The sequence below is a fragment of the Parus major genome, chromosome 4, assembly GCF_001522545.3.
Source record: "Parus major isolate Abel chromosome 4, Parus_major1.1, whole genome shotgun sequence".
NCBI classification, from domain to species: Eukaryota; Metazoa; Chordata; class Aves; order Passeriformes; family Paridae; genus Parus; species Parus major.
In genome coordinates this window covers 38,471,977-38,498,781 of record NC_031771.1, presented here as the reverse complement: position 1 = coordinate 38,498,781, position 26,805 = coordinate 38,471,977, and the positions used below count along the sequence as shown (strand labels likewise).

Genomic DNA, 26,805 nt, shown 5'->3' with positions numbered 1-26,805 from the left:
GAAGTAGAGAACTGGAGTGAATTTTCACTACTCCAGATTAGTTCAGATCTAGTTAGTTTGCTCCTAGCAGACAGCATTGACGTATTTCTTCTAGCATGTTGCTTCATGGGAATGTTCATTTGAACTTAATTCTGTGTTCCTCTTGTGTTGCATTACTAATTCCTAGACTTTTGACGTAATGGATTCTTGGCTTTTTTTAGGAGTTTTTAATTTATCTGTGTTTTTATCACTGCAAATAAGTTTGACACTTTCTGCAAGAAAAGGGTATAGCCTAAATGTGTAACCTACAGCTTTCTTTCAAGTGTGAATTCTGATCTAAGCATCAATGTTTATTTGATAAACATTTGAACAATCGTAAGTCTTACTACATCTCTTTCTTGTTTCAGGGTTTCTTTGTAATCGCTGCCATGGGAAGATACTTGACTATGCTGTTGCTGCTGATGCTGCTGGTGCAGCATTTTGGAAACTGTGAAGGAAATCAAAGGCCACACCATGCTCCATCAATGCAATTTACACAAGTACAGTATAATGCCACTGTGTATGAGAATTCTGCAGCCAAGACTTACGTTGGGCATCCAGTGAAAATGGGCATTTACATTACAAATCCATTGTGGGACTTAAGATACAAAATTATTTCTGGTGACAGTGAGAACTTGTTCAAAGCCGAAGAGTATGTTCTTGGAAACTTTTGCTTTTTGAGAATACGGACCAAGGGAGGAAACACAGCCATCCTTAACAGGGAGGTGAAGGATCATTATATGCTGACCGTTAAAGCAGTTGAAAAAAATACAAATGCTGAAACACGCACAAAGGTCAGGATACAGGTACTGGATACAAATGACTTGCGGCCTTTGTTTTCTCCAACATCTTACAGTGTTTCTTTGCCTGAAAACACAGCAATAAGGACCAGCATCGCAAGAGTCAGTGCGACAGATGCAGATATAGGAACAAATGGAGAGTTCTACTATAGCTTTAAAGAAAGAACAGATGTGTTTGCTATACACCCAACAAGTGGAGTGGTAGTTCTGACTGGTAGACTTGACTACTCGGACACTAAGCGTTATGAGATGGAAATTCTTGCTGTGGACCGTGGTCTGAAGCTGTATGGTAGCAGTGGCATAAGCAGTATGGCAAAACTAACTGTTCATGTAGAGCAAGCGAATGAACATGCCCCTGTGATTACAGCTGTTCCATTGACTCCGTCAGAATCAGACACAGATCCAACGTATGCAATTGTAACCGTAGAGGACAATGACCAGGGTTCAAATGGGGAAATAGCATCATTAAATATTGTTGCAGGAGATGCGCTTCAACAGTTCAAAACAGTGAGGTCTGTTCCAGGTGGCAAAGAATACAGAATAAAAGCCATTGGTCCCATTGACTGGGAGAGTCACCCTTTTGGATACAACCTTACCCTTCAAGCTAAAGATAAAGGGAATCCCCCACAGTTTTCTTCTGTAAAAGTTGTTCATGTGACATCACCACAATTTAAGTCTGGTCCTGTCAGGTTTGAAAAAGAGATATATAGAGCTGAAATAAGTGAGTTTGCTCCTCCAAACACACCTGTGATAATGGTGAAAGCTGTGCCTAGTTACCCTCATTTAAAATATGTATTTAAAAACACACCAGGAAAAGTAAAATTCAATTTGAACACTCACACTGGTCTTATTACCACTTTAGAACCCATAAAAGCACAATATGCATCCCATTTTGAACTTGAAGTTGTGACAAGTGACAGAAGAGCTTCTGCAAAAGTATTAATTAAGGTACTAGGCATGAATAGCAATCCTCCTGAATTTACTCAGACATCCTATAAAGCCTCCTTTGATGAAAATGTGCCAATAGGTACAAGTGTCATGAGAGTAAGTGCAAAAGACCCTGATGAAGGGGAAAATGGTTATGTGACCTATAGCATTGCAAACCTAAATCCTTTGCCATTTGTGATTGACCATTTCAGTGGGATTATTAGTACCTCAGAAGACTTGGATTATGAATTGATGCCAAGGGTTTACAATTTAAGGATTCGAGCCTCTGATTGGGGTATACCATATCGCCGAGAAGTTGAAGCTCCTGTTACTATTATTTTAAATAACTTGAATGACAATATACCTCTGTTTGAGAAAATAAATTGTGAGGGAATAATCCCCAGGGATCTTGGTGTTGGAGAACAAATAACAACTGTATCTGCTATTGATGCTGATGAGCTCCAGTTGGTGAGATACCAAATTGAATCTGGAAATGAACTGGATTTATTTAGCCTGAACCCAAATTCTGGAGTCCTTTCCCTCAAACAGTCACTAATAGATGGCCTAGGTGCTAAAATGTCTTTTTACAGTTTGAAAATTACAGCTACAGATGGAGAGAACTTTGCAAAACCATTGTATATCAACATAACTGTAGCCAGTAGTCGCAAACCTGTCAACTTGCAATGTGAAGAAACTGGTGTCGCCAAAATGCTTGCAGAGAAACTCTTACAAGCAAATAAGTTGCACAATCGTGGAGAAGTTGAGGATGTTTTCTTTGATACTCACTCTGTCAATCTGCATGCACCTCAGTTTAGAAGTACTCTCCCCAGTAGCATTGAGATAAAAGAAGACCAGCCTGTGGGCTCCAGCATAATATCTATGAATGCTACTGATCTTGACACTGGCTTCAATGGAAAGCTAGTATATGTTATTTCTGCAGGTAACGAAGACAGTAGTTTCATTGTTGATATGGAAAGTGGAGTGCTGAAAATTCTATCTGCCCTTGACCGAGAACTAAAAGATAAATATATTCTCAATATTACTGTCTATGATCTTGGAATTCCACAGAAGTCTGCCTGGACCCTTTTAGATATAAAAATTTTGGATGCTAATGACAACCCACCGGTGTTCCTCCAAGACAGCTATTTTGTTGATGTAAGTGAAAATAAAGAGCCTAACAGTGCAATAATTCAAATTGGAGCAACTGATAAAGATTTGGGGGCTAATGGAGAAGTGAAATACTCTCTTCTTACAGATACAGACAAGTTTACTATTAATTCTGTGACAGGAGTTGTGAAAGTTGTAGGGGTCCTGGATCGGGAGGAACAGCACATTTATTTGTTGAAAATTGAGGCTAGGGACCAGCCTACTGAAGAACCTCAGTTATTTTCAACAGTTATTTTGAAAGTGGCTGTAGAAGATGTTAATGACAATCCTCCCAAGTTTATTCCTTCAAATTACCATGTGAAAATTCGAGAAGATCTTCCTGAGGGAACTATTATTACGTGGCTAGAAGCCTATGATCCTGATTTAGGCCAGTCAAGTCAAGTACGGTACAGCCTTTTGGACAGTGGAGACGGCACCTTTGACATTGACAAAATAAGTGGAGCAGTACGTATTGTACAAAGACTGGATTATGAAAAGAAGCAACTTTATAACTTAACGGTGCGGGCCAAGGACAAAGGAAAACCCATTTCATTGTCCTCAACGTGTTATGTTGAGGTTGAGATAATTGATGTGAATGAAAACTTGCACCCGCCACAGTTCTCCATATTTGCAGATAAAGGCTTTATAAAAGAAGATGCTCCTGTTGGCTCCTCAGTAATGACAGTATCTGCTTATGATGAAGATGCAGGACGAGATGGGGAGATCAGATATTCCATCAGAGATGGATCGGGTGTAGGAGTTTTTCGAATAGACGAAGAAAAAGGTAAGGTGGCTTTGTTATTTTCATATAGTAAATAAAATCAAATGCCAGGAAAGAGAGAAGCAGCATTGTCACAGTTGACAAGTGTTCTTGTTAGGACAAAAAGATGTCACTGACAGTGTGTATAGTTGTCTGCTACTTAAGTGAAATTATTTTTATATATTTGGTAAGTAATTTCTCTCTAATATTCCCACTTCCGTCTAGTCTACCTTAAGCCGTGTTTAAGTCTTAAAATCTATACCGCCCAGAAAAAGTAGGAATATTCTTGATATAAAATTGAGATCTGCCTCATGTGAGCACACACACACAGTGTCTTGTGGACAGTGGCACTGTCATTCTTTCCAGTCTTAAGTGACATTATCTTTTGCTCCTTTTACTGGATTTATGCGTGGATGTGATATTGCCATACGTGCTGGTTTTGTTAGTTATTTTCAGAGTTTACAGGTGCTCTAGAATCTAGAATTCAGTAACCAGTGCCGCCTTCATCAGAAGGCTTCTATTGAAGAAAGCATTGATGCAGCCTTAGAAAAACCTCATATTAAACAGACTGAACTGTTGACTTGTTTAATAAATAATGCATACATTGATGATCAGCGGTAGAATTTTTCCAGTGTCATGTGTTCAGAAGAAATGTCATTTTATTTCCAGTCTAGTGCTGACTTTTAACATTTTGGTTGGATGTCTATGTAGCTAGTTATTCATTTATGTCTTTGATAAAGACAGAACATTGATATTTTGCAATTATCTAAGCATCTTGAAATAATTTGAGGAGGAATCTGGAGCTGCATTTGTCTACAGGTTACATATAGGTAAATGATGACATATGTAATCGATGTCTTAAAGAAAAAAAAGCTTGTAACTGAGAATAAAAGGTGGGAATGATGTCTGATTCATCCAGTAGTCACTTGTGTTCTATATTCTTCCCACATTTGTGAATGTGGATAATAGAGACTCATGAAACCACTTTACTCCTTAGGGTTTGGGTGAACCAACTGTTCCTAACTATTTTTAATTCTCTAGACAGTCAGTTACCAAATTACCTGGTTTGTGGCTAAAGAACAAACTGTACAGATTGAAATGTAGCAATGCTTCCCTTAGCTTTGCTTTTAACAAACCACATAGTTAAGATAGTGAAACAGATTTTCTCAAAGTGAAGAATTGAATACTTTTTTCCAAGACCTTGTAGTTTCACTTTTGGCCATTTGGTATCTGTGCATAATATTAATTTGTCTATCATTATGCATTTCTTTTGACAAAAGTGTATTAAACCTCGCTGTGTGTTATGGTATTTTAGAAGTGTCTCTAGTTGTCCTATAGGATGAGTCTGAGTTTGGCAATTTATTATTGGAGTGGTAGGTAGCAGTAAGTAAGAATGGACCTGTTTAAGGGTAGGTGGGCAGATATGTGTATTTTTGTGATGGTACTACCATGGCAGAATTAGGTGTCTGCATGTGCTGCCTCTCTACTCTTTTGGCACAAAGCTAGTTTACTTGACTAACGAATTAGTGTGAGTTTAAGTAAGTTGTTTTTTATCAGATGGGTTTACAAAGTTGGCAGAGCTTGGGCCAAAGCCAGCTTCTATTTAATAATAATGTCCAGAACAGTGGCTTTGTATTTTCAAGGCCAGGGAGAGGCATTGTCTGTATTCATATCTGGTATCTCGTGTTTGAAGTTCTTTGGGGATGAAAGTAGAGGGATTTGGTGGGAATGGAGTGGTGGTAAAGAGGGGTTGCTAGTTTTTAATCTTGCTGAACAAACTTATGACACTGGTGTGGGGAAGAAAGTGTTTATTTCAGTTTGGTTGATGTGTTTTTTCCATCAAATGTTGATCTTTAGGAACTCAGGAAAGGACACTGAGTATGTACAAACTTGACAATGTACCTTAAATTTTGGATTTACACTTTATTTTGGTAAAAAGCTATCAGAATTGTTCTTGAAGGCATTCTTTGTACTGCAGTGTCTGAATACTTGTCATATTTTTCAAAATGGACTGCCCTTGGTACAGGGAGCAGACTGATTATCAGCCAACAAAGCACACTGAAGAATTTGTGAAATTTCTTTCAATGCAAAAGATTTATCAAGCCACTTGCTAATTTTTTTCAGCTTGCTGAAAGGTTCTTCTGCCTTTACCCCAGATACATGCCTACATGCTCCTGCTGTCTTTGAGGAGCATCATACTACACTGTTGGTTTAAAGACAAATAAATCAGATTTAAGAACTTGTTTCAAATCAACACTTAACTATTCCATGGCTCAGAGTGGCTCTTTTATCCCCTGCTTATAAGAAATTAAGGACAACAATCATACTTGCAGGTAGACCAGATGATGATAGAAACATTGAATAGCTAGTTCCATGCATTGATTTTTGTTGACTTTTAGGTTGTGTTTCCTTTGTTTAGTTTGTTTTAATTTTACACTTCAAAAGGCAGGAAATGGTATTAGTGTTTGATATTTTTACCTGTGATTCTGGTATTTTCACAAGGTAATTTAATATATCTTTGCCATGACGACTTGAGTTTTGTTTTCCAGCACTTACCTTTATTTTTGGTCAGCGGGTTTTCATAGGTCCTGTTTTCTGCAAGTTGTGCTCAAACCATTAGCAGTGAATCTCTTAGCAGGGAGCACTAAACCAAGTATTTCCAAACTCAGGAGCTGCTTTGATTATCAGCTCCCTGACTGCTCTGATGCTTTTCAAGTAAACACAGAAAAAAGATATCTTAGGGGTGAATTTGGTAGTTAGCATATTTTAGGTTTCTTAGTATTCTAAATCCTGAAAAAGCAGTAATGGTCAGAAAAGGAGGAGAACAAGATGATAAAGTCTAAAAAATTGCAATAGTTTCTGTAGCACCTGTATCACTGTCTATTTTTTGTAATGTAAGAAATAGGGCACACACAGTTAACAGGTTTTAAAGTATTCTCCCTTTCCTAAGCTAAAAGGAAGTATTTTTCACATGAAGTGTAATAAAGTCATGAAACCCATTTCCTCAGGAAGTTATAGAGATTGAAAGTATGGCTAAAGAAAATAAATGATACTAATGAGATTGTTTTGAGGTTCAGCCTCATGCTATCTTCAGCTCATAAACTGTTAACTGGGAGCCAAGGGGGTAAGGGAGAGAGATTAGAGGTCATGGCTCAATATATGATTCAGAAGTACAATAGTCCATTGTGCCTGGTATTGTACAGAAATAAAATTTAAATTGCATGATAAATGAAGACTTTGGGATATTTTATGAGAGGAAAAATATTAAAATGAGATTTTTGTGCTGTGAATTTATATAACAAAGCCATTTGTTTATCCTTTAGGTACGTGTTCAGGAGAACTTGGAATTTAAGATCTCTTTTTATTTGTGAGCAGAACTGAAGGCTGTAAATTGAGATGATCAATTGGCTATATAAATTGCCTGCTAAAGCAGCAGTAAAATATTTTAACAATGAGTTTGATAAGGAGTTGAGCACAATGGTGTGTATTAATAATAGAAGGCATTGTGTTGATGCAGATCTCAGTGTGCCACAAGAAAAACCCATGCACCATCTAAATCCCATTAGCACAGAGCAGTAAAAGTGAGATAAATCATGTCAGTACCATGCTGCTACTTCGATTGAGAAAAACTCTAAAGAATTACAGAAGCAATTGCTGGAGCAGAACCCAAAGCAGAAGCTCTGTGGGACCAAGGCAACACTGAAACTTCCTCGTCCCAGTTTTTATTCCAGTGGGCAAGGAGGGTAAAAGAAGAATGTATTCCTATTTACTTTTTGGTTTTCAAATTCAAGGATGGTGCATTTCCATTGAGTACTTGCACTCCTCAAAGGTTAACAGAAAGATGGAAGCTCTAGTTTGTAAAAACAGTGATGGAAGGAGCTCTTAGTTCTTCTTCCAGTTGTTTAGGCATGTGAACAGTGTCACTCACGGGGCTGGATGGAATGCTATCATGGGAGCACCAGCATGTAGGGAGCAAGTTGTCCACACTGATTTTCAGCTCTGAGAATGAGACTGAGAAAAACTTGTAGCAGTTATCTGGTCTTCTCTAAAGAATTTTTGCCAAGCAGATTGCTCTTTTCCTTGAGATATCAGAGCTTCTAGCTTATTATTGAGAGGTGTTCTGATCTTGTTTCAAGGTTCTTTCTTTATGGTTTTGCTTTTCTTTGTAGTGCTCAAAATTTAGATAGCTAAGGGAGGCAGCAGACTCTGGATTTGTAGATGCCATGGGTAATTTAGCCTAAGAAAGGTCTCATTGAAATGTTTAGGAAAGATGGGAGCCCATGCTGGAAAGTGATGCTCCAAAGTGAAGGAAGGCTTAAATAATGAATTCCGTGGTGTCTATTATAACTTACCAGTTGAGTGGTTGCATTTACAATCCTTATACATGCAGGTGCTGAGTGTTACATATAGGCCCTGCACAGTAAGATTTCAAGCCACAGCAAATTTTATAAATGATATAAATTAAACTTAACAACTAGTTCAACTTGTAAGGCCACCAGCAGGTGTTTTCTAAACTTCTGCAATTGAGGATATTTCTCAGTATGTAACCTAGTTCCAGAATGGTGTAAAGGATGACCCTCACATATGATAACCTTATTACTTGTGTTTACAGTGTGTATTTATTTGTTACCAAGGATTTTATTTGTTCTTTCATTAACCTGAATTTGAGTTATTAGGCCATAAGTGTTATAGAAGAACAGTAATTTTGCTTTAACGATATGGACAAAGGTGATTAAACTAATTTGCTGACATAAAAAGATGCACGACTGTGATTTATTAAAACAAAGATCTGTCTAGCCTGAGATGCTATCACCAGTAGCACAGGCAGGGCACAGAGATGATACTTTCTTCTAACATTTTCCCAGTCTCTGGTTAGTTTGTATCTGGGGATATTTCAAGTCACATGGGTTGTAATATTCAGATGCTTATCTTTTTTGTGTAGTCTTCCCTTAAAACCGTGTAATTTTCAAGTGTAACCTTGCTACTGTGATAAGGAAAAATTAATTGTTTTGGTAAAGAATATTAAAGGAGCAGCAAAAAAAAAATTAGCAGGGGCATATGGAAGAAAATTAATTTTATTGCACTATATCTATATGCATAAAATAGTGTTAAATAAAGCTTAATGGCTATAGGATGCTATTTTTAATATTACCAGAACTATTTCCAGCTGGGAAGACATTTATTAAGGAGAATGAATAAGATTTTAACAGTGTAAAGCAAAATACTGAATTATACTCATAAAAGGAACAGAACATGTAATAAGTATTTTAACATTGCTTTGTAGTGTTCATGTAAATACACTAATTTAAATGCAGGATATCATTAACATTTGTACATAAGGGATTGCTTCAGGTTCCATTTCTTCAGTGGTCTTTGGCTTCTGAGCTTTTCTAAGGCTTGGATTAGAAAAGTTTGAACGCTGTGATCATTAGTGGAGCAGAACACATAACCACCCACTGGATAGCTGTTAAACCATCACCATTTTCTGGAACAGAAAACAACTGGCCTGCATCTATACCAACAACTCTGGTACTTCTAGAAGGGGTGACTGTACTCAGATCATCTGTTGGGAATCCTAATCACTCCTAACTGTGTCCCCTGCTCTTTGAAGAACCGTAGTTGGCACAAACCAAGCGCAATTTAACAGTACACAAGTTCAGATGCTTGGGAATGTTTTCTGTCTGTCTGTTGTGAAGATACAGTCATAAAATACTTGGAGATAGGGGAGGCATTTTAAATCAAAACTAAGTTTAGTATGAATTGGTTTTAAGTTAATTGTAGTTAAGCAACTTACAAGTACATGACTTTCTTCACACTTTTATTGAATGTTTCATCTTAAAGTTGCTCCTTCTGTATACTTTGTTAACCTTATTGTATAAGTCATGGATACAAACATCAGGATATGCAAAAACTTAGTTTCTCTCAGTTTAAAATTAAAAAAAAGGAAAAAAAAAAGATACCAAGAAGTTCTTAATAGTTTTCATTCTTCTACTATACAAGTTCCATTTTATGTGTTGGCTTAGTGTTTTTTCTGAAGATCTGTCAGACTGTAGTTGCTGAAAACTATGAACAGAAAAATATGTTGGGTAAATCTCATTACAAGAAAGCTATGAAACATTAAATTAAAAGTTGTAATTGATCAGGTGATGTTGGTACTAGAGAAAGAATTAGTCAATCATATTAAACCCACTAGAATTTTCTTAGAGTATCTTCACATAGACTAAGTTTGTTTACAAATGTTGTGACAGTGGCCTTTCCTGCTTGGCTTCTGTCCACACTGCAGTCTTGTTGGCAGATAGGTTTTGTATTTAAAACTCCTTCTGTGAGTATTTTGACCAGTTAAAAGTAAGAACTAGAAAGAAGACCCTTATGGAATAGGGTCTTCTGATAGTATTTTACTCCTGCAAAGCACTGCGGTTCTTCCCACTACATTTGAAGAGAGAGAATTAAGAGGTTCTGTATTTCTGCAAAAGGCTAAGTGGCTGCAGCTTTTTGCACAATAAAGTTTTACCCTAGCTAGCTCAGGTACAGGCTCAGAGCACAGACTAATCTCCCAGGTATCTAATTAGCTCTTCGGGTGAATGTTTTTCATCCTACTCTGCGTTCTGTACGGCTGCATTACATTGCACTGAAGTTAATGATTTGCCCATGTAGCTATAGCAGTTACAGTTCTTCAATAGCTGAGGCATATGTGTCTCCTAGAGTAAGAATTTAGATTGTTCTGATGCAGTTTGAAGAAAACCAACAAAACCAACTCAAACTAAAAAAAACCCCAAAAAGCCAGAAAGCAAAACCCAAACCTAAAACAACAAAAAATAACCTGAACAACCCTCAACATGCAAAACAGCCACAACAAACAAACAAAAAAACCCAGAATGATTACTAGGTTCTGTAAACTCCAAGTTAGAGTTGAATTCTTAAGCTTATAAATGTTAATTTGGAAGGTTAATTGCTTAAATGAGGGGTTTCATCTGCACTTCAGTTTGCAATTAAGAGAAAACCTAATTCTGATGTATGCTGGAGATTTGAATGACATTCTAGTCAGCAGATGGGAGTTTTTTTGTAAATCAAAGGGCTTATGCAGATTATTTTTGCATTCTGGAGTTGGTTGGTTAGTTGTCACAATGGCATCTGGAACAGAATTTAAGCTCAACACCGGGAATTTGAACAGAAACTGTTAAACTTATTTCTTTGATTAAAACAGTACAAGGGGAAGGATCTATTTGTTTGAATACTGTGTAATTAAAGCTCATGAAAGAATTAACGTAACACTTCCTGAGTTTGAGAGATGTATTTTTGTGCATATCTCTGTAAAAGTGTATGTTGGGTTGGGTTTTTTTTGTGTTTTGAAAAATTTTGGGAACATATCTGTTCAAGAAGTTTTAGTTTATCTGTGCAAAATAATAAAAAAACCTGTTTTGTTCTGGAAGCATGAATTAGTTTAGGTCAGAGATGCAGAAATAGTAATTCCTTTAGATTTCTCTGTGAGGATAGTTTTGTGAAAAATAACACTACTTAAAGAAAGGCAGCAGGGCAGGTAAGGATTACTTGGGTAGTTAACTGCTCTGGAAAGATACTTTAATGCTGATACATGTTTAGGATTTTTTCTTGTGGTATATTTTGTTCTTTGGGTATTCTCTCCCTTTGGTGTTGAATTGAGAAAGATGAGCAACATGAGAACAGCTTCTCTGACTCTAGACCAGGTCTGCACATTTCAGCTCTCCTGCTGACGCTCTTGTGAATCCTTTGCAGGAGAGTCCTTATCAAGGTTCTCCCGAACCACCAGAAAAAAAGGTTTTGTTGTGACAATAAATAATAAAGCCACTTACGGTACTCTGCCCACCCAAACACTAGGACCTATGGTTTAAAGCATTTATCCCCCTGTTTTTATGACCTCTGTTTCCTACCATAATTTTCAGTGGTAATCAAGCATGCTATATATGGAGCAGAGCTGAAATTCTAGCTTAGTCTGCAAGATGGGAGAGACAACCATATCTGTGTGGGACACTTAAATTGAGGAGGCATACTTGTGGTTGTTAATTATAGATACTAAAAAAACTTGGGTAGACTATTTCTAAAATGGGGTATTATTTTCTGCTTTCTAATTAAGGGTTACCCAGTGGGTTTGCATGTGTTCAGTATGATGTTGAAGAGAGTGAAGCTGATGCAGAAGATGATCTGTATGGCTTCATTTTGGTTTTATGGATTTTTCTTCTGTGGCATTAAGGCAAGCTTGGGCCATTGTGCAAGAAAAAATTAGTTATGTTAAAAAAAAAAGCAACTGCCTCAGTTGAGTATTATTTTGAGTTTAAAAAACATTTGCTTAAGATTTCATGCAACTAAAATATATTTTCCGCCAATTTGTTTTGGTTTTAAAAATGAGGCATTTGGCACATAGATTCTCTTTTATGAGACAGTACAAATAGTTGTAACACCAGCTTACTAAGTATGATTTTTGTACTTCTAGATCTCCTTTAGTATTAGGAGAAATCTAAAAATTTTTCTTTAAAGAGTATAGACCAAATTTAATACAATTTGTGTCTGATTAAAGAAATAAAAGAGCCAGGGACCCACTGCCTGTTAGACTGATAGCTCCAGACTGAGCTCAGTTCTCTGCTATCCATAGAAAGCAATACAGAAAGTACTTTGCTAGGAGATGACTAAATTCAGGTTTCAGGCAGCCATGGTACCAGCATCAAGCAAAGTATCTCACACCCAAAATTAGTTAAGTGCATGATAGTAACTCCAGTTCTGAAGAGGTTACCAGGCTAACCTGTCAGGGACCATCTGCTTTTGACTGCAGCTTTGTTCTGCTGTCCTGAGGGTGTGATTATGTTCATTCTAAGGTCTAGAACTAATGGTGCCACTGGGTAAAACAGTGATATGATGCTGTTGCATTTGTGTTTCTTTTTAGGTGCATCAAACTAAGCCTGGCATTTGAGTTTCAGTTTGGCAGAGGTTAAGGAGGCCTGGGTTTGGACCAAGGTCCTGAGCAGCCTGGAGCTAGGGAATTACTTTTCTTTCTTAGGCTTGAGGAAAACCATGTAATTTGCATTTGTGATGGTGGCAACTCCCAAAGTGCTATTAGGTTGTTAATGCAGCTTTTAGAATGTGTCTTTGGAAAAAGTTGAATTAGTTGTAGACAAACAAATTCATCTTATGTTTTCTGTTGGCAGGGGCATCTTCCAAAGTAGTTTGAGTTTTCTTAGGTATCCTACTGAGTAAAACATCACCTTAGCTGCCAAATAGGGATTCCATACAAAAGCTGAGGCTCCCCTCCTCTACTGCAGGCATGCTGAAAGTAAGGGATTGTTCTCTTGTGAAAGGTGTTGATTGGGTTACAGCTTGGTTTGATGAAAACAGAGCTGCCTGGGGGCTGTGTCTCTGTAGGAGATGAACTGGGGCTGAGCCACATGTGGTCCCAAAGGTTACCTTATAAACAGCAATCAGTTCAGGCAGCAGAATAGATATTAACGGCCTGTTAACTTGCTTGGGTCTCCCTTTGACTTGGAAAGTACTTTTGAGCAGAGGAATAATAAAAGGGAAGGGTTGCCAAAAGCTATGGAAGGTGCATCTTGCTATATCACTGTTGGGACATCTGTTGAATTGGGGATTTATTTCCTACTAAGCATCTGCTGAGCTTTTGAAGTACATATTAAGGTCAAAGGAGGGGAGCTTGAAATGATTGCATAATGTTTATTCTTTCCTTTGAAGATTTTAGACTTTAATCATACAGCATTTGGACATATTTAACAAAGGACAAACCTACATGAGCATTTGGCAAACTTCCAGAACTTATTACATGCAGTAGTTGCAGCTTTAGAACTTGGATTTAAAAATACTTTGGGCTTTGCTGAAATTAGGTTTCGCAGGTCTGTTTTTTAATCTGTGTATCATTCTTACTGCATCTGCGACTTTATTACGCTGGACAACTGAATGTGACCAAAAATGAATTTTCAATTCATACTCTCCAGGTGGCTCAAGAAAAGAAAGTCTCTAGCATTCCACTGCCATCAGAAAGGGATTTTTGGAAAAACAGAAGTGTCCAAAGAATCTAGCAACAGGAGTGCAACAAATAATTTCTGTGTTCAAAAATAAGGTTTCCCCAAACTCCTCGTGTTCTATCTAATCACTGCTTCTTTTTAATTTAAAATTATTTGTGAACAAGGATAATCACTACGTTCATGGTTCTTATAAGAACCAAGCATAGTTTGGATTGGCATTAGGGTTAAAGAGCAAACTGCTGAGTTAGTGGATATAAATTGACTTGACCTACTAGTAGTGGTGGTCATTAATAGTTCATTTGTCTCAGAGTTCTGTGTCTTTGCAGACTTGTGGTATTGCTGCTAACAGAGCTGAATATCTGCTTGTATCTTGGGAAAGTTACACATAGAAAATACAGTAATTGCATTGCTTTGTTGACAAGTCTTCTACCTGGAATAATCCTCTCTAACATAAATAATTTCCAAAATCTGCATGTTTCTTAAATCAGTCATTTTGGGTATTTATATAAAAAACAGTCTTTTATTTTGCTGATGCAAAAAGCCTGATACCACCTGCATACACCAGAAAGTTAAAATTACTGAGTTTTGGTTTTGCATTTTCTAATTGTAGAGTGCTTGTTCATGTTTTGTGTAGGATTTAAGGATTAAAAGGTTATTATATTACAAATTTCGAAATGCAAGAAGCATAATTATGGAATAGCCTTCTGATTTTAGTGTTACTGGTAATGTACGTGAGCATTTCAGAGTTGATCTAGTCATGTGGGTTAAAAAAAAATGAAGATACTGGTAACAAAATATGCTGAAAGTGAATAAAGTGAACGAATAGTATGCTAAAAATGAATGCAGACTTCCTGGATGTTTCCTCTAGTCCTGATTGTATTTACAAGAGAGAGGGAGTTTGGTAGTTCAGCTTGAAAGACTTCCAGTGCAAAGAAGTTTATGATGGAATTATGGATTATGGAATTATGAATGTGATCTTTAATGTTGGGATGTTTTCCCCTCCATTTCTCCAAAGCTGTGAGAGTGGCATGTATAGCTCTTTCATGGGGAATACATCTCCATTCTACAGGGGGTTTGTATTTATTTTTTTTTAATCCTTCTCCCCCCTTTGCCTGTAGATTTGCCATGACAGGATATATCCTGTCTCTATGAAAATTAGAGATTGCTCTCTAATGATAAGGGTTTAATCTGCAACGAATCAGACATGTGGAAACTTCTGTCTGTGGAATTTTCTGTTTGATCTAAGAGGAATGCCCTTGCTGTGCCCTTCCTGTAATGAAAGCAAGGTAGAGTGAATCAAAGTAATTCTAGATAAGATTGGAATGTGTGCATTGGTTATGCCTCTTATTATATTTGGTGTTGCAATTCTGGCCATATGTATTATTTTATTATTTGAGATATTAGTGGCATAGTTCATCTTCTTAAAAAGACCTTTCTGTTTTAGCTAAAAGTGCTTTTTTTTATTGATGAAATTTGGGTTAATTACTTAGGTTTGAACACAGAAAGTCTTGCTCACAACAACTAATATTGTCAGCAAGATATTGAATGAGCTGTGATAATACAGCATCTTTTTCTTACTGTAAATAATTTTACAGTATTCACTTCATCTTCTGTTTTAAGGATTTTGTTGGTGTACCATTGTGAGAAATAGCTAACAGTTTGTCTCCATCATTATTTCAAAAGCAGTTAATGATTAACAAATGTGCAGCTGCCTGTGCAAGGAATGTTACTTACTTTGGGAGGAGGGAAAGAAAGATGATTATTTCTTCACATAAGAAGTGTGGTGTTAATAGTTAATTACTTTGAAGGTAATTTAAATATTACAGGATCAGTTTCAGCAGATAAATCAGAAATGGGAAAATGACCCGTGCCTTTTATTGATGTTTGGTTATACCTACATGCTTTCTACCTGTCTTATTAGTTAGTACAGTAATATTTTGGGTTGCCTGTGTTTGTCCAGACAGTAATTTTAAAGTAAAAAAAGATGTAAGAAGAGATGACAATTTGTTAATAAATGGATTACTTGTGTATGGATATAGCTCAAAAGGAAAAGTGATAAAATCTAAGCAGTTCACAGTCCAAACTATTTTACACCATTCCTAATTAGATTTCTGAACGGGGGGGGCATACAGAAACCAATAGGTCAGGAACTGTGCCTGTAAATATAAAATCAGAAGCTATCATAGAACATGGGCTTTTCAATTAGCTTTTTGCTTGCTTCAGAATGGTCATACTGAATGGTGAAATTTTGTACTGAAATTTTGTACTGATTTGAATCTTTACAGTTAAGGTAGAGGAGGAAAGTGTGAAAAGGTTCAAAAATTGTTAGTGGAAAATGAGTTGTCATTGACTCAAATAGCACATCAGTTTTAATGTGAGTTGTTTAATAAGAAGGGAGTGACAATTAGAGTGAGAACAAGATTTCTGCTGATCATTGGAGTAAATGTTTGAGTGAATATTGATCCATTGTGTAATGATGGGAGGAAATGGAATAAGAAATATATGCCATTCTATGTCTGTAATTCCAGGGATGATAAAAAAATACTTTGGAAACTGAGTCACTCAGTCTAGTCAAACACAAGAATGGTCAACATTCAAGAATGTCTTTTTGACGACAGCTATGCACAGACAGAGATTTGAGAAGGTCTCCTGCTACAGCTCTGTCTAGTTGCTGTCTATTCTGTGAATTTCTTAAGGAAAAAATCTTCAGTGGTTTAGGAGCAAAATGCATTTTGTGTCCTAATGATCTACTACTTACCTACAATATCAAATTGTTCATTCATTTACAGAGTGTTGACAGAGTTGATCTACTTCTGTTATGGCTTTATGACAAATTATTGTTTTATGTAGTGTTACTCATTCTCTTAGGTATTGTTACAAGGGGTGCAGTTATCTTCAGCAAAGAATGTTTCTGTGGAGAATAATTAAAAGCTTTTTCAATGGAAATTCTGTCAGAGACACTCTGTGGTCTCTGTTCATCCAAATGCTTGCAGGTTTGTCTAGTAAGCAATAAAGTGAATTAAATGTATGGGTTTTTATACTTTTTGACTGTAACTTGCATTCATTTCTACTACCATTAGTAATTTTTTATTCTGGAGAGTGTTGATTAAAACCGTATGTGCAGTTATCACATACGGTTTTAACTGCACTGAAACCATTTCCCAACAAGTGTTCAATGCCCCCACAAATAAGTACACTTGACATCTGGTAAGTAATCTCTAGTTTTCTAGTTACAAGTCATCTTTTTAGATGTTGGGCATTGATTCATCAGTGTGCTCATGAGAATTTGCTTACAAATGGAGGATTTCTCATTTGATTGATACAGTAATCATAACTAAAGAGAGTGAACATAATTTTATGGTACCAAAACTCTTTGCCTTCTTGATTCTCCTAGCTTTAAAATTTTACTCAAAACCAGACAAGTTCAGAAATGTTTCTCTGTATGGCCTTGTGTTTAATTTGATTCATTTGCAAAGGGTAATAAAATTTGTTTAACAGGTACTGATCAATGTAGAATCCCCTCTGGAAACAGGAGCAGAAATAAAATCTGAATAAGTAAATGGATACTTTGTAAGTTAATAAATCTGACTTTGTCAGAACAAGGATGAAAATGTCTTTTGATGTCACTGGATCCCAGATGCTTTGATTTCATGACTTTGTGAATTTGCTTTGTTCTCCTTGCATTAGCATGCCCAGAGGTATATCAGATCTTCTTTGTACACAGAAATCAGCTTGGGAGCAGCATTTCTGTTGGCAGTAATTAAGTGCTATTGTGTATACAGCTACCTGGTGCTGTAACATGAACAGCAGTATTAGCCTGATTTCCAGTGTTCCTCAGCATGCTACCTGCCTTTTGATAGATATCAGCGTCTTTCCTTGTTCAGAGCTGGTCTGGAAACTGTCATTGCTAACCAGCAGCTTCTGCAACTGAAAACATTTTGGAGACTGAAATCTTGAACCAAAATTGCAGTAGTCCAAACCACAGCCATGCACAAATAACACACACATGTGCTAAACAACAATTTTTTGTCGTGGGTTAGTCATGAGCCAGAGTTGCTGTGGAACACAGCTGTAACTGCTTCTTACTGGAGGATGGGACTGCTCTCTTGGACTTGCTGGGCCTTCAGTGTTTTGCAGAAGTAATAAGAGGTAGGCTGCAGTTTCAAATTGTCCCCAAAAAGGGAGTCTGAGAGAAATGCAGTGTGTGCAGGAAAAGTATTATTGGGATACATGGAACAATTTTCCTTATTTAAGATGGTCATTAAACGCTGAGATTAACAGACAAAATCTGTAATCTGTAAAATTTAATAGTTTCAAAGTATACTTGTTGCAGAACTGTCCAGGTTTTAATAGTTTGTGGAGGTCTAAACAGCTAGATCCTTCTGGATCAACAAACCAGTTTCTGAACAATTAAATGTGTTGCTCTTGTGCATAATTGGCTTCCCATGCGTCTCATTATTTTCCTTGTAGACTCTTCTTCTGCCTAAGGGGGACCTAGGTTAATCTGTCAACTCCAGTTAGTTTTGAAATTCCTGGGGCCATTTGCAGAGGAATTTCCCCTTCAGAGGCTCCCCATTTCCCAGCTAAACTATTAGACTTACCACACTCATTGTCAACAATTCCTTAGTAGTAAGAAAACTGATAGAGAAGTTAAGAGGGACTTTGCAGTTGCTGGTGAAACCAGAGTTCTAAAGAGCATATATTTTTTCATTTGTGTATTTAAGAAATTCTTACAAACTTTAACAAAGAATGTAGTTCATCCTTTGCATTTCTCGTGCAGAGGCAAGTACACATTCTTTATAAAAATTCAGTTAAATGATTTCCTTCTTTATCAATGATGTTCATAAGTAAACAAACAATTTTGGACCTGTAAAAGCCTTTGCTTGTTTGTGAATCACCTACATTTTAGTAGAAGTTTTCTTGGTCATGAAGGTAACTTAGCTTAACACAGCTCAACAATATTATGCCAAAGTGTTTTGCTTAAATGTAGTTTCTTATTCTAATTTTATAATACTATGTAACTGAGTTTCCTGGGACATAGAGGCTGGTTGTGTCTTTATCTGAAGACAAAAATCTGTCCTGAATAAGGGATGGGTGACCAGAGCAACGGCTTGCCTCAGATCCTACAGACCTTGCTCGTGTAACACAGTAAGAGAAGCTGCTTTTGCCTTGTACTGAAATCCCACATGCTTGGCCCAGAACGTGCTGGCAGCTTGTTCTGCTTTCTCTAGTATTTTATAGACCTGCTGTAATGTTGGTGCTGTAGTGCAGTCATGTTTTTTTCAGCAAGCTTTCTCTCAAATCGTGATTGACTGCTCATGGTAACAGCAATGCTTGCTTTACTTGCTCTCTCAAGGAAACGTAGCTCCTATGTGGTTGTATTACAATAATTTTTGCTATTGACATAGGAGTTAACATTACATTTCCCTAATGTGGACTCATCAGGGGGTTTTTATGTCTCTCCATATCGAGCTTTAGCAACATGGTACTGTTCCTCTGTATAGCAATTATATTGCCTGTCCGAAAGCTTGACATACAAGCCGCCTAGCTGACAGAAATAAGCTGGAACTATTAAAATAACCATAAATGAGGCTGACAATGGGAGCTGTCTGCCATTGTCCCAAAAGATTTTTTGAACTGGAAGTAATCAGTTGAGTTCTAAGGCAGCGCCATCACAGATCTTCTAATTGCGAAAATTCCCCCTCGCCAACCCCCCAACTTCCTGAAAGGAAGTTCACAATCTTTGTGGACCTTAGGAGATTTATTGCTTGTCACCCAGACTACCTCGTACCAAATCATCATTTCTGGGCTCAGTATTTTATGTAGCCAGTTTTGGGAACATACGTAAAAACTGTTTCTCTTTTCTAAACGGTCTGAACTCTGTGTTTTCTGTTCATTTGACTTGTTTTTTGTAGAGAGGTGCAGAATGTAAAGTGGCAGGAACTAGAAGTTAAAATGCAACTGTATCTAATTATTTACAATTCTCTTTTTGCCCCATATTTTATTCTACTTTACCCATTTAACTGCTACATTTTTCCATGTTTTAAAATATAGTCTGGTTTTGGTGTAGTTTTAACTATGCACATCTTTATTTCTAGGTCTTTATACTATCTCTAGATGCTTCTTTAAGGGATAGCTACTCTTAACTGTTGAACATTCTGCATTTCTTCAAATCTGTCTGCCTACCTGGTTTATAAGCTGTACATGGCAGAGGACACTAGTGACCCTTTCTCTCCCTTGACTTGAGCGCAGTTCAAGTTACTGCTGTTTGTCCATAGCACAGAAGTGATGCATAAACTGTTCTGTGTTTTAACTTGTGTGTCAAGGTTTGGGTTTCACTGCATGCTGAGGCTCTTTGGATGCCAACTTTTTGTCCCTGAAAAATATTTTAAAAGGACAGACTTGGTAACTTCTGTTAGCTTGGAAAAGTGAGACAGGTTTCACTGGACACTGACAGTGTCTGATTATTTCATTGGCTACTCTTGCTGTTGTTCCATTAGTGTCATAGAAATTCTTTAATTTCAAATACAGTAGTTTTTTAATGAAACCTGGGGGGTTTGAGAGCTTGTACTAATATCACATTTGCTTAAGATACTGCTACAAAACTGGTTTTGGCGATATATTTCACTACATCTAGTCAGTTCAGTGAAGTTGAATTTGAAATGCAAAACATTTTATTGTGATTGAGGTTTTTCTTTGTTCCATTTGGGTTGTGGGTTTTTTGGGTTTTTTTGGGTTTTTTTTTTTGTTTGTTTTTTTTTTATTTTTTTTTTTGGTTAAAATTTTAAATCTGCTCTGCTGGTGATGGTTCCTCTACTCTGTTTAAGGGTGTTTAAGGGTTCTGTGTGCCTTCAATGATTCTCTTCCCCTTCCATCTCCCAGAACTTGCAATAACTGGTCCCTGGAAAGAAAGCAAGCAGTGGTAGACGCTACATGTTTAAGGTCTTGCTACTGCTTCTGTTCCATCAACGTACTGGAACTGATTTTATTTGAAACTTTCCAGGCCTTGATTTGTTAGAAAATGAGCAATTTGTCTTTGAAACAGCAGCAGGAGTTGCTTTCCATTTAACAGTTCTAGCTAAGCATGATTTCTCAGCTGGTAGTACACAAGACACAACCTGAAATGTGTATAGCTTTTTATGTCAAAGAGCTATAAACAAAATTTAATTACATTTTCTGCAACCTGCCCTTATACATGCTGACAAAAGACTTGTAGTTACAATATGATACTTTCAGCTTATTTTAAGTACTTTCTTTGTAGCTTTTCCTGAGAGAAATTTTTCTGTGCATTCTCTGAAGCTGAAATTGTAAAGTTCAGGTTTTTTCATAGCTTTTCATACAAAGAAGAAATTTATTTATGATAAAGAAGAAATGTTATATCTATATAAAAGTGAATTAAAATCACTTTTGAATATTTATCATATAAATACATATCAATACCACTACGTATTGAATATTTAAAGAAATAAATGTGTAAAATCTGTAAAATATATGTGACAAGCATTAACTTTTAGAATGAATGTTTATATTGATTATACTGTTTATATTGTATGTTAGACAATATTGTGGGGTACATGAGAAAATTCTAGGTTGGTTGATTGTTTTTGGTTTTGTTTTTTTTTCCCCTAACATTAAAATCACTTAACCAGGATGCATGTAAAAGGTAAAGCACCAAATTATTTAAAAACTAAATCAGAATGTGTTAATCTGTGTTAATTTGAAAAGGAAAAAATAAACTATTTCAAACTAGACCGAATCATTATTTTTGCACATTCATATTCCTCAGACATGTTTGCAGACAAGTCACCTCACTTTGAGGTGTGCAAAACACAGCATTGATGGTTTGTTGCCAGGTTACAGCCTTTCTGTCTTTGCCTAATTAATGCTTCTGAAGAAGAGGCGAGTGAAAAGCAGTGAACATCTCTTGTTCATGTGTGATTCAAAGGCAAGCAAGAGTTGCTAAAACTTTTTGCTTTCTTTCAAGGCTGCAAGCAAGGATTATTTACATTCTGAAACAGTACAGTTTAGTCTGTGTGAATCTTCAAATGCAAGAAGTCTGATATGAGTGGCTTGCATTGTCAGTGATAAGCTTTAAATGCTATGGAGCTGAAGAGCAAATCATATTTCTCTGGGTGGCTTTTGCACTTTGTTCCATTGAGGCATAAACATGTAATGCTTCCTGTTCAAAGTACACATGTAGTAAAAGCAAGGAACTTTTCCAGCTCAGCTGATTTGTCAAAAATAATACTTTTCTTAAAAGAAGAGATTGTCTATACTTTTAAAAAGTTCACTCTGTCTGCCACAGGTCTTTAATATTTCAGGAGTTAGAGTGCCATGCCTCTCTTGGCATTCTGCTGTGTTTATAGAATGGATGAGCTGACATTTCACTTTTGCAAGTGGAATCTCATTCCATTCCTTCTTTTGAAGGAGATTGTTTCATGGAGTTACCAGGATGGAGATTTTGGTCTTTTCAGCTGATGTTTTATGTACTGAATAGTTTATTTTCTCTGTGGCAGGACATACGTAAAATTTTCAGTGCTTAAAGATATTTGGTTTGTGTAAAATCAGGGCTGATGTGATATTGTGCTGTCTTTGTTTTGGTTTTACTAAGTGGTTATTTATTACACTTGAGTGATCAAATACTATTAAATTTTGTTGACATTAGCATTGGATGCTATTTTAGAAGCCTGCTAGGCTTAAGGTTTAGTTGTCTCTTACACACTGGTGCTTGGTAGAGGCCCGAGTTACAGTAGCACAGTGGCCTCAGGGAAAGAATAATTTTTTTCTTCAGAGTTCAATAGGTTACATGTTTCAAAACCTTCGAATTATGAAACACTTTATGGTATGTAGGGTTGTGACTACTGCTTCAAGGCATTTCCCAAAGTCAGATTATAGTCATGACCAGAAGTTTCAGAAGTTATCAGAAGGAAGTTGAGAAGTTAACAGAAACACAGATAGAGGTTTTTTTTAATTGCTGTAAAAATGGAAAAAAATCTGAGCTATGACACTGGCCACAATTAGTATTTTAGATGGGTGTAGTACTTGTAAATAGTGCACTCTAGTCTGCTGTAGTCTGTTTTATCTTGTGTGGGTAGATACCATAAGTATTAAGAAATGCACTTTTTTTTCCCAAGTCACTTTCCTTCTTCCTAGCACTTCTGTCAGGAATCATAAAGTGGAGGGATAAAAACAAGTAAAAAACCCCAATGTGTAGCACACAGGAGCACACAGGGCAGCACTTGCCAACTGTCCTCATTTGGCTGTGCCTCTAGGAGTAACTCAAGGGGAAAAGGAGGGTAAAAGAGTGTGGATGTACTTCTCTTTAAGGCATCTGGGGTCTGCATCTTTTCCCCTGCCAGATGCTCTTTCCTGGTTTCTTGTGGATGCAGGTTTTTGAGGGGTGGGGGACTGTTTTTTGTGGTTTTAATCCTGTCTTCTCTGCTATAGCCTCTGAATTTATACAGCTCAGGAAAATGCTATCACATCATGGTAGGTAATAATGTAAGAAAGTAATCTAGGAAAAACAGAGCATATAAGAAGAGATGAATAGAAGTAATTTATATTCATCTGTGTTTGATCTGGATATGTTTGAAGAACTGCACTGTTGTTAACAAAGTATTGGTTAGAATAGATGCTATTTGAAATAAAATGAGCTGCGCAAAAAATCGAAAGTTGAAAATACCTTTTATATAGGCTTTATAAAAGGTCTTTTGTTTTCTGGCCTGTTCTGGCCATGCAATTGTGGAGATTTTAGGTAAAAACCAGAAAACTTTCTGTTCTGAATTGTATAACATTAGAAGCCAAAGTATGATAGTATTGTATTAAATAAGACTTTACTTGGGAAGTAGCCAAACCACTAACAAATGATGCTGATGTGACTCTTTCTTTCTTTTAACAATAACTTAAGCAAAGTTTCACAAAATGTAAAGCAGAAATTTTCCCAGCAAAACTGGCCAGTAAACTTCTGGGAGCTGGGATCCTTTGGACCCTTGTTCACCTAACTTCTGGAAAATATATATGTTGCCTATCTCGAGGTAGCAGAGATTCACATAGTAAACTGCAGGATGTGCTGAACAACTTCATCTCTAATTTAAAAGTGTGCAGGCCTTAGTGATAGTTTACCCTGCAGTGACTTGCAGTTTGTTTAGAATTCAGGACAGATGCAGTCTGGGTTGGTGTGCAGGAACTCTAGTGCCATTGAGGACAGCATGTCTCTGTGTTTGTAACAGGCTTAATCCACTGGCTTTTAAAACTTTGATTTGAATTGGTTGTTTGTTGAAGGTCATATTTGATCAAAACTCTTGTTTGTCCAATTTGTAAAACATTGCTTTCCCCCTAGCCCCCCAAATGGCTTTTAAAGCAGCTGAAGAGGCTTTTTGATTTACACAACTTATTAGGAGTTAGATTAATTGAGTTTGTAATCAGATTTCAAGCATCATGTTCCAGGCCAGGGATTTCTTAGTTTATTTCAAATGTCATTCACGGGGCAAATTCTGCTAAACTGCATTTTCATGCTTTGCTGAGAAATGATCGCAGGTTTTGATTTCCATTATGGAATCATTAATATTGTTAATTAGAGTTCTTATGGATAAGTATGCTTAAGGAGGATCATCCCTGGGAATTGAGATTATTATAGTTTGAGCATGTGTTAATTAGATAAAATTGGCATATATAAGCGTGTCAGATTTAAGGTGTATTTTATGCTTATTTTTGTTTTTAAGAGTGACTTTGGTTGTAGTGATTTGTGTTGTGGGATTTAAACTGGAAGTGTTGGTTCTTGTTGAGAGTTGGGTTACTGTTTTGACTTTTTCCTCAGTTGCTGTATTCATAAACCATCCTGTTCATCCACATTAAATTCTGTCCAAGTTATATTCCACAGTAGTCACTTAGGACTGTTGCCTTCCTGTAATGAAATTGATAGAAAAGTCCTGTTTCATCGAGTGGGAACAATATCTAGTCTAAAAATTCAGACATATGAATATTGTAAAATAAGTTCTGATGTCCTCTTGCAGATGCCTAAGAAATGTTTCATCAGAGCTCTTTTGTGCACCCCTCTGGTGGTTAGTGACTGAATTTAAATTTCTTTTTATCCTGACTACCTGAAAGGCTTCAAGATTGCACAACCAGTCAGGTGAAAAATGCTTTTTAAATCCTCACTTCACCTTATGTTTTGAATAACAATGTTTGCAGGTCTCCGGGATTACCATACATGCGAAAGATTTGTTAGTATATTTCTCAACTTGTCTTGCTACATAAAAAGCAAATGGTGTGTAAGAGTCAAAATTATCCAACTGCCTTAGCCTAGAGGATGGATGGATGGATGGGAAATCTGCTGATTAAAGATATTCTGTGAATGGGAGAAGAGTTAGAGCAGAGATGGAGCTTTTACAGTATTGCAGATACAATAGAGGCAGTTAAGGGGTATTCCTTAAATGTGCCTTGCACTACTTGAAATAAAAAGAACAAATTCTTTCTAGGAGCCAAAACATGCTGTTGAAACTGGTGGTACGAATGACATCTTACTGATGCTTAATGGATTTAGGTGTTGGCAAGATTAAAACAAATTGACTCTTATTAGTTTTTTTAATTTCTGTTTAATGTAGCAGTACTGATCAGTTTTTTCTCTGTTACCTTGAGAACCACTGGAACTAGAAACCAGTGAATTTATAAACTCCACAAGTGCTGAGTTCTGGCTTTCAGGCAGTACACAGTCATATGCTGCCCTGATATGTAAAATAGCCTACTGCAGTCAACATGTGCAAAAGCAGAAAACTGAGACAAGGACCAATGGTACTTAAAGGACTGGTTCCAGACCTGTGATTTGGTATGAGAATGATTGTTATCATTGTTAAAAAAAGTAATCAGTCAAATTTTTTGAGCTTGTGCTCCTTAGAAGGTGTAGTAGGCTACTGAAGTTTTAATGCAATTTTATTCATTATTGTTGCACAGAAATTAAAAATGAAGCTATTAGTGTTCTCGTAAGCAAAATCAGGAAAGATTTAGTGTTTAACTTGCAGAAGCAGGAGAAATTTCAACCAGAGTAATGACAATAGGATGGTGTTTTGTAATTACTGACGTAAGATCAGATTGTTGAGGGGGCAGAAAAAACCTGAAGTACTTCATGTAGTTATGTGTGTTTAGTTTTGACTGTATTTTGTGACATAAAAGCTGATGTAGAACCAGAAGAAATTCAAGTTTTCATTATCTGAGCCTGCCCTTACCCCTAGATGTGTGCTGGTGAACCACAGTATATCTGTTCCATTTTACTGCTGGGTTCAAACATCAAGAAGAAAACTGAGTCATGTTAATAGATCAGTCATCCTTTCCCTTGCCATTACCTGCAGCTTTGATCAATGAGGAGAGCTAGGTGTGGTGGCCTCTTCTTCACAGCCCTCAATATGTGCAGGCTGAAGGGAAGTTTTTGTTCCTTATCCACTTACTTGCGATGCCTGTCTCTAGTAATTGTGGAACTGTAGAATAGTTTGAGTTTGGAAAGAATCTGCAAGTTCATCTAGTTCCAACTCTGTGCCCATGTGCGGAGACACCTTTCACTAGACCAGGTTGTTTAAAGACGTGTCCAAGCTGGCCTTGAACACTTCCAGAGGTAGGCCATCCACAAATACAACTTGCATATTCATACTGTATCTGCCTATTGCATCTATTTTAAACTGTGTGCCTTGTGCCTTAAAAAAAAAAAAAAAAAGTAAAAAAATTAAATGTCAGGAGTTAATCTGTTGATTAGTGTAAAACAGTTAGCTAGACAATTTTGCATAGCTGACTGATCATGAAATTGTTTTCCTGGATGCTTTCTGGTTCAGATTAGAATTGTAAAGGCCACAGAAAGAAAAAATGTTCACCCTAAAATTCAGGATCAGTTGAGTGAGAAACGTGAAAAAAATGGAAAAATAATGAAATTCCCAGTTACTTTTGACTAATGTATGCCCAGAGTGTGAGTGCTCCTGTAGGAAACTGGGACATTCTGAAAGCCAAAGCTATTCTCTTTGGGAATCTGTGTTACATGATGCATCCAGTGGTCAGATCATCAGACAGATTTTAAACCTTTTATTGAACACTCTGCAAAGTCTCTGTAAAATATACAGAATAAACCTTATATATGCAGATCTAATTTGAAATTAAAAATTAACCAAAA

The 26,805-nt window shown here is 36.7% G+C and overlaps 1 protein-coding gene across 9 annotated transcripts in view; it reads left to right on the top strand.

Annotated features, from left to right (window-relative positions):
* Window positions 1-26,805, top strand: part of FAT1 (FAT atypical cadherin 1) — a 105,321-nt gene that overhangs the window by 7,847 nt on the left and 70,669 nt on the right. For all 9 annotated transcript variants that reach the window (XR_004496856.1, XM_015624988.3, XM_033513413.1 and 6 more), the window contains exon 2: window positions 387-3,675. Coding sequence is in view for 8 of the 9 variants with exons in the window: in XM_015624988.3 (XP_015480474.1) it covers window positions 408-3,675 (3,268 nt within the window). In the remaining variant the exon portion in view is untranslated. The remainder of the gene's footprint in view (window positions 1-386; window positions 3,676-26,805) is intronic.